Source organism: Chelon labrosus (genome assembly GCF_963514085.1).
Source record: "Chelon labrosus genome assembly, chromosome: 5".
Classification (NCBI taxonomy): Eukaryota; Metazoa; Chordata; class Actinopteri; order Mugiliformes; family Mugilidae; genus Chelon; species Chelon labrosus.
In genome coordinates, this window is record NC_140341.1 from 25128188 (window position 1) to 25136171 (window position 7984).

At 40.2% G+C, this 7984-nt stretch overlaps 1 protein-coding gene across 1 annotated transcript; it reads right to left on the reverse strand.

Moving 5' to 3' along the window:
- Positions 1 to 238: 238 nt before the first annotated feature.
- On the reverse strand, positions 239 to 3320 carry LOC311488691 (putative methyltransferase). The gene is made up of 7 exons (XM_084545544.1): positions 2965 to 3320; positions 2683 to 2853; positions 2436 to 2596; positions 1721 to 1937; positions 1274 to 1374; positions 687 to 824; positions 239 to 513 (listed from the first exon to the last, which is right to left on the reverse strand). The coding sequence occupies exons 2-7, from the start codon at positions 2791 to 2793 to the stop codon at positions 423 to 425; spliced, it is 819 nt and encodes a 272-aa protein (XP_084401670.1). The 5' UTR covers positions 2794 to 2853; positions 2965 to 3320; the 3' UTR covers positions 239 to 422.
- Between the last annotated feature and the right edge of the window lie 4664 nt (positions 3321 to 7984).

The following is a 7984-nucleotide window of genomic DNA, read 5'->3' on the forward strand; positions in this document are numbered from 1 at the left end:
TTTTCTCTTGCACTCGCAGCTCCTTTGAACTCATGTCGAGGCCTCGCTGCAGTGATTTCCCAATGCAAATGGGGAATCAACGCCAGGCCTTTTACCTGCTTAACTGAACAAACAATGAAGGAATTATTTGTTCAACAGATTTATCAACACAACGCAGATGCAGTAAAAACTGTCAGCACTGAAAATCTACCTTCTATATGGGAAACAGCACAAAAAAAAAAGAATGTGTGCTGTAGAAGACTATGCATAAAAAACAAGAAAACAACCGCGGCAGACGAGTTCGATTTTTTTACGACTTTATTTTTTTAGGTGGTGATGATCCATAAAAGGTATTCTCCTTCACACATTAACATTTGATTACTTAAAGTTATGGTAACATATCTAAATGACACACTGGTGTCCATCTCACTTTATTGTGTTGATTACTGTGGTTTAGATGCCAGGACACAGAAATAATCCATCTCCTGCTCCATTTTAGTGTCAGGAGATGCAACTCCCATCTCTTCTAGGAACCTGTAAGGAGCGCAGTAATTGGTTACTCAAGGTTAACGCAAAGCCGCACAAAAACAGTTGGACCGTTCACATTCCAAAATTGTCTATTTGAAGGATAAGTAGCAATAACAAGCATACACAGTTAATATATATATATATATATATTGCTATGTGAGAATGTATGTGCAAGTGACCTTTTCTGGGTGTTCAACAGCAGGTCTTCAGCACCCTTGGGATCTTTTGCCTTGTAAGCTTGGAACATGGACCAGGTCTCAATGAAACCCACCTGGTCCCCCACGGAAGTGAAATGCTTTATCTTAAAAGATTCAATCCTGTTGAATCAATATCAAATAATTAGAACATAAACTATATTAATATTATACTGAAATTATCCCTTTTTTGGTACATTTAAAAATGGAATTAATTCATTTGCGACTAACTGCGATGGAAATCATGTGATTAATCGCGATACAATTTTTAAATTGACAGCCCTATTTAATAATTCTAATGTTCATTCAACATCACCTTTTTCTGTTAGGCTCTTAAAATAAAATATATGTTTATATTTACAAAACAGTAACGCTAACTGCATCCATATGTAGAACACATTAAGGGTAATCTGCCTTTTACTAGCAAGGAGTTAGCTGTGTGCACAGTTACTGGTAATGAATAGTCAGTAACTTCTAAAAATGAAGTAAAAAGAAAACAGCACGCTTAATACTGCATCTGTTTTTATTACCACAGTGGCAGATATAGAAAAAGAAGTTAGTGATGTAATTACCTCTCTTTGTCCGGAAAGGGGATGGCAGAGTACAGCTCTTCCAGCTTACCCTCTGATACCGCCACTGGGCTGCTTGTGTATGGTTCAAGGGCCTGTTTCGCCTGAAAGGGAGTTCATAAATATATGTTTAAGTATTTGCCCTCCTGAGACTCTCGCTGAGTTTTGATGTACTACGTCTGTGTATAAAATGCAAATAATATACTGCCTGGCCAAAAAAAAAAAAAAAAGTAGCCACCGAAGAACTTCACACACTCTAACATTTTGTTGGATCACCTTTAGCTTTGATTACATATATCGCCCATGTAGTAATTATCCAATAGGAGGCTCGTACATATTTGCTTAGTTAAATGCAGGTGCACAACATTTCCAGCCTCTTATGAATTCTGTGTTTTAGACTTTTGGTAAGTGAATTCCCCTGAAACTAGAGGCCACCGCCTCTGCGCTTACCTCTGCATAGATGAGGTCAAGTTTCTCTCCACAGTCTTTGTAGCATAATCTGGTGTTATTATCCATGAAGCCTAGTAGTGCCATGCATCCCCCGGGTTTCAAGACTCGACTTGCCTCAGCCAGAAACCTCGACCGGTCAAACCAGTGGGCCGCCGAAGCTGCTGTCAGCAAGTCCACAGAGCCATCTGGAAAAGGAAGCTCCTCTGCTGTTCCTTGACTACACAAGCAACAGACAGGTCGCGCATGTAACTCCTGGAACTTCTGTCAAACCAGAACTACTGGAAGGACTACTCAAAGGTTTTTGTCTTTTATTTCAACAAGATATTCCTCCTTTAAGGTTGAATTTTATGTAGCTTGTTAGTATCAATACACATTTTAATTCAAACATCAGTATCTTGAGTTTGCGGTTTAACTATTCAGATTTTGCCATAATTTCATTCAGCCAATCATGTCCTTCCTGTCATATTTAAATATACATGCTTTCAGATGTCACCTCAGTTCAAACTGTTGCCCCCCTCCTCCACTCCCTTCACCTCAAGTCTTCCAGGTCAAGCTCATCAGGATCCGCTCCTCATCCCATGCAGAGCCACAGCCTTCTACTCTTCTCATCCTCACGACAAGTGTATGGACCCTAGACCCTACACCAAGCAAAGCCTGACCTTCTACCCCTCTACAGGCAGCAGACTGTTAGCTATGTTTACTCACGCACCCCTACCTGTATCTGACGTTCGGGTACCCTGGCACAGCTTTGCCCAGCTCCAACTGCCATTCACTTACGTCCAAGCCCACCACTTCTTTGAAGTACGGCGCCAGTAGTCGAGTGTGCTGACCTGATCCACATCCTAGGTCTACTGCCAGCTCATGTGGCTGTCCCTTCTGAGGATGTTGTGAAGTGCTTGTTAATAGGGCACATGACGGTTAACATCTGCTGTAGTGTCGTATTGTATTCAGGCGTGGCATACCTTTTTATCTAGGTACTGAATAATGACTTTGACAAGCTCCTCTGGAGGTGTAAAGCGATACTTTTGGTAGAGGGTAGCATGATCCTTCCCTTCAAACAGCCGGTACGCCATGGAGGTGTTTTTTTTTTTTCACTCCTCTCTGTGTTCTTTTGACAGCTGTGGATCTCCGACCTGTGCAACAAAGCAAGCCCCTTGATTGATCAAAGTTCAACTCTATTTTCCTTCAGTCTTAAGTTTGCCTTGCTTCCATACCCCTGCTTGTAACGTTCTTTGGGTTATTACCTCTGTGATGTCTTGAATCTGTGTATCCTCTGGCTGCTGTCTTTGTGAAAGCTGTTCTCTGTTAGGACACTGCACTCTGGCTGAAATTTAACTCACCCACTTCCTGAAGTTTTTCCACATCTTTTGAATACAAAACGGACAGGCAGGGAAACAGTTAACAGTCAGACATAGACAGTATTGACAAGGGCTACACGGATCAAAGTGAAACGGATCATGTGCGGAGAAGTGTTTCTTACTAGCTGGAAGTTGCCTCTGACGGCGGGAGTTTGTGGAGAGGCATGTGCATGTGCAGAGGCTGGGCCTATTGTTTAACCCTTTAATGGTGAATTTCTGCAGATTGAATTTTAGCTACTGCATTGTTATCAATGAATAAATCAAATCAAATAATAATGAAAATGACATGTCCCCCAATTAACACAGATATTTTAAGTCAGCACCCTTTTATTGCATAAAAGATCCAAGCTTAGTTTGCTAATTACCTCAGGTACTCTCCTCAACATACAGTCTTAACTAATCTTAACCATGTGCCACCAATGATTTGTGGCTCAAGGTAAGTTTAAAGGTCTAACAAAACACTGTGAGCTCGATAGGTCTGCTTACTAGCTTGTTAGAGCTTTAAACTGTCTTTAATTTCCAGTCTGTGTTTTCATCCTTCTTTTGTCTCAGTGCAAAGGCCACCCCTTCCTTGGGGCTCCGGTCTCTTTGACAATCTTATTAGCACTAATAACTGACAACCAAAGGCTCATCAACCAAATGCTTGACACCCACTGAGAGACAGAAAGAAGGGGGAGGTGGGACAGAAGAGAGGATCAGAGGCAAATAGATAAATTCATACACGGATCTGGAGGAAAGCATACTGTTTTACAGAGGCACAGAGTTAAAGATATGAAACAGTGGCATATGAAAGTATGAAAAGTAAAAGAGAGAGAGAGGGGAGAGACCTAGTATATCATGGTTGCCCCCCTGCAGCCTGGGCCTACAGCAGAATAATTAAAGGATGGTTCAGGGTCACCTGAGACGGCCTTAACTATAAGCTTTATCAGAAAGGAACAGGTTAACCTGAGAGCTGTGCCACCAAAGTGCAATGGAATGCACCTCTCCTAATCCAGCCAGGTCAGACACATTGTTGGCAGGTCACCACCCAGACAAAACGGTTAAAAACTGTCACCACTGCTGAAATGAATGTCTAGAGAAACCTATGTGTTGAGATCATTTTGACAAAATTACACACAAATTCCACATAATTTTTGTTTACCATCAACTGATGTACACCTATAGCCTGACAGCCAGCCCGACTTAGCCCGCCCAATGAATTTTTGCAGATAAAAGTCTGGTGTCACTCTGCTAGGATTTCTGTCCAATTATTATTCATAAATTTTGAACATCTTGTCTGACACCTTCTTTGTATACACCACTGTTTTGTTTAACTCTATTTTTAATACTGTCGGTCTGACTGACTGATTAACTATGCTTCAGCTGCCTTTATGTGGTGATGGACAGAAGATTAACAGTGATATAGTCATACACAGAGTGGTTTTGAGTTGAATTTGTTTGCAACTAAATAGCAGCCACTCTGGCCTCATAATAAATTTAATAAACTATTGTCGCTTGAGTCTTTAACTTAATGTATCACAAAATAGACCCGTCACAGTTACCAGAGATGGTTTATCTGTGGTATATCCCCGAAAGGGTAAAATTTATTTGAAACTTGAACTCATAGGTTGACCAGGGGATGGCTAAAATGAGCCGTGTTAGGTCGGCCTGCACCATTTACAGGTTTCATACAAAGTCCTTGCTTCCTATTCAGTAAGCCTCACCTCCTACACTACATAAAGGCTGTAATTAATCCATTTCACTAAAGGAAGCAGATGATTGATTCAACATCTGACACACAGCAACCGAAGGAGGGGTGGAAAGAGAGGAAGAAAAGTCGGGCTATTGGAAGCCACTGAAACTGCTAAGCTAGCAGACCTAGAATAGCTCTCGCTAATACTAATAATATCGTAAAGTTTTTAAGGGATTATGGAATAGAGTAGATATACGTTTAAGTTTGAAATTTGCAGCTTATTTTCATATTATCAGATGAGCTAAAATGATCCACGAGAAGTCCAATGATGACTTTCCAATTGGAAGGTCATTTATCACAAGCCGTGCTGGAGTGACCGGCAATGCTTCTCAGAATGCAAATGTCATTCTAATGCTAAAGTGCATTGCATAAAATTTAGAAAGTAAGTAGAAAGTAAGTCAATGACAACTACCAGTTTGCATTGCTGGGTCAGTCATCAGTTGCTGGTTTCACTGCCAAAGCTTGGTGTTTATCCTCTTGACCCTTTGCTAAGCTGAAAAACATCTTTGTTGTGGTTTGGTTCCCAGGGTGGCCCTCTAGGGTGGTACAGTGAGTTTAATTGCTCTGTGGGGATGATGGGCATAATGACTTGTTGACCCTCTGAAAATTAAAGTCTTATACAGTATGCTATCCCACGGGCTCTCATTAGGTTTAACATCAGGCTTGAGTTAAACCCACATTTATCAAATGCACTGTTTGAGTTACCTTAATTATGCCACACTGAGGAATAAGGATATCAGTATATTCTAACTGCCAACAAATGCCACAAAAAAGACCCAAACAACAATGAATTAATTATATTAGACTTAGACTTTTGGCAATCAGTGTTTGTGTAACCAGGGTCTGCTGTTGCCCAAAACTACATGTGTACACTACATGTTCCTTTAACTCAAAGACGATGAGTATCACAGTGAAGTCTTTCAAATCAAAGGCTTTGAAAGTTGGCACCATTACATTCATTAAATTCTTTCATGTCAGACTCTTCACCACACTTCCAGGTGCAGCTGTTTAAGACTAGAATTGGTTTAGCTTAGATCCGGTCACCATTGTATGAAGTGCATTTAGAAATCCAACACTGTGGAGCATGAATTTCACTGGTGACTGGCAATGCAGACACACCAATACTCACAGCGGTGCAGGCCACTTGCATAGTCTATGATGTTAGCCTCGTGTAGATTCCATGAGAAAGTGTTAACCAATGAATGTTGCACAATAGATCCTTTTAGTGACATCACAGCAATGCAGAAAAGAGATGTCAGAGACACGCTGTGTGACTACTGAGGGGTAAGGAGGTGAATTTTGTTTGTCCGATCACTGAGAGACATGGAAGAGGAAATGTATTTCGGACCTACCGCAGTTGTTGTGGCTCGTGTCACTGTGTAGTTACCTTTCTGGGTTGGTGCACGTTTGGTTATTGAATAATATATGCAGCTATGGCTTTAAATGCAAAAGTATAAATACCACTTTTAAAAGCACTCCACATCTGCATGTTTAATTTACAAAGCCCTTTAATGGCCATATGATGTATGTCAGGAACAAATGCATTAATGGAACATGGCTGGCATATGTCCAGATATGAGTATTTCTGATTTCAAAATACATACATACATACTACAAATATAATAACGTAACATACTTGTATGTGTGGGAGAGTCAACTTCATTTGATGTCTTTACACACACATTTCTCTCAAGCTGCAGAGCTGCTAGTTAAACCTAACTGATGCCAGTGGGTTCTATGAAACTTTAAACTGAAATATTTGAATATTCTTCTCACTTCAAGTCCAAAGTAAACACGAAATAGGATCAGACACACCTCTAAAGTAGGTGGTAGTCATTAGTGTATGGTTTTTATGTTTATCATGGTTCACGCCCTGCTTTCTTGAATTGTTTTGTGCAGCCGCGCCTAATCATTGCACGTGGATATAATGTTAGATCAGCGATTCAGCAGCCACTGCATTATCTCATCAGCACCTTCAGACAAATAATAATGAAACTGAAAACTCACAGAGTCTGCCAAGTCAACCCAAGTCACACCCTGCTTACAACGGCTATTATGTCATTTATTTAAGTATTGGTATGTTTTCATGAAGGCGTGGGGCTGTATTACCGCTGCATCAGTGTCAAGGTAGCTGTCATTTGGCAACACACATGCGGGCATTGGGTCCGTCAAAAGATGGATTTCTGCTTGGGGCAAGATACGTTAGGAGAGAGTGGGGGGAACCTGTTGTGTAACATTTTTGATACAGGTGCTGGATTTCAATAAATAAGGTAGGAGGACATTCGGAACAAATCAACCACAATAAGAAATAATAATAAAATAAAAACATAAATAAAAATAAATACATTATTCCTCTTTAAACCACGTATCATATAATTTAACAGTTTTTTATTTATTTAAGATTTATTCTATGGCGGCCTCGACAAAAAAAATAAAAAATGCAGAGGGGAAACAAGCTTGATATCCTTCAAGATCAATATATGAAGTAAAAAAAATAATGTAACAGTATGTCCTGATTGTGCTACCCTTATTCCCTTGCTGCTTCATTCCTCAGTCACATCTTTGCCACTGTAAACAAATGCAAGCAGAAAATGAAATTATTATGAATAAAAGTACTGATAATGAAATACTGAAGTCTGCAAATAAAGCTGAACTGCACAAATTACCACGATGCAAGTGCATAATTAAAACAGCCCCATACAAAGCAGTAAGAAGGTTTAAAACCAGTTCCTATTTGTGCTGTTAAAGCTACATGTCTTGGCGAGGTAAACATAAAACATGTGTTGGTGTGCAAACTGTGTCCCTATGGAGTGAAGACCTCCATGGGGGTAATTCTTCCTGACTACTTAAAGCAGCTGCTGTGACTCCGCAGTGGCTACCTGCCATGCCACAGACCACTCACAGACAACACGACGAGCCTTTAGCCGTGGTGAGACATATGAATGTATGAATATACCTACCTGACAATGTTATCAGCGTATTTTCTTATTAACTGTTAGCCTTACTGCGTACTACTACTGTAAAAGTGTCTTATATCATTGTATATTATCAATTTTGACAATTCTGATATTAACGTGCTGTACCTCAGTTGACATCATCCAGCCTGTGACTAAACAGGAAAAAGGAATCATCATATCTCTTGTCGGGATATTCATCAGACGACCTCTGATACAG

Excerpts from the sequence above, each read along its gene's own strand:
- LOC311488691 (XM_084545544.1), bottom strand. The coding sequence starts at position 2,793 with ATGGCGTACCGGCTGTTTGAAGGGAAGGATCATGCTACCCTCTACCAA. Across the intron at positions 2,597-2,682 it reads TTCAGTACCTAGATAAAAAG|AAGGGACAGCCACATGAGCT; the intron begins GTATGCCACGCC and ends CAACATCCTCAG. Across the intron at positions 1,375-1,720 it reads TTGACCTCATCTATGCAGAG|GCGAAACAGGCCCTTGAACC; the intron begins GTAAGCGCAGAG and ends ACTCCCTTTCAG.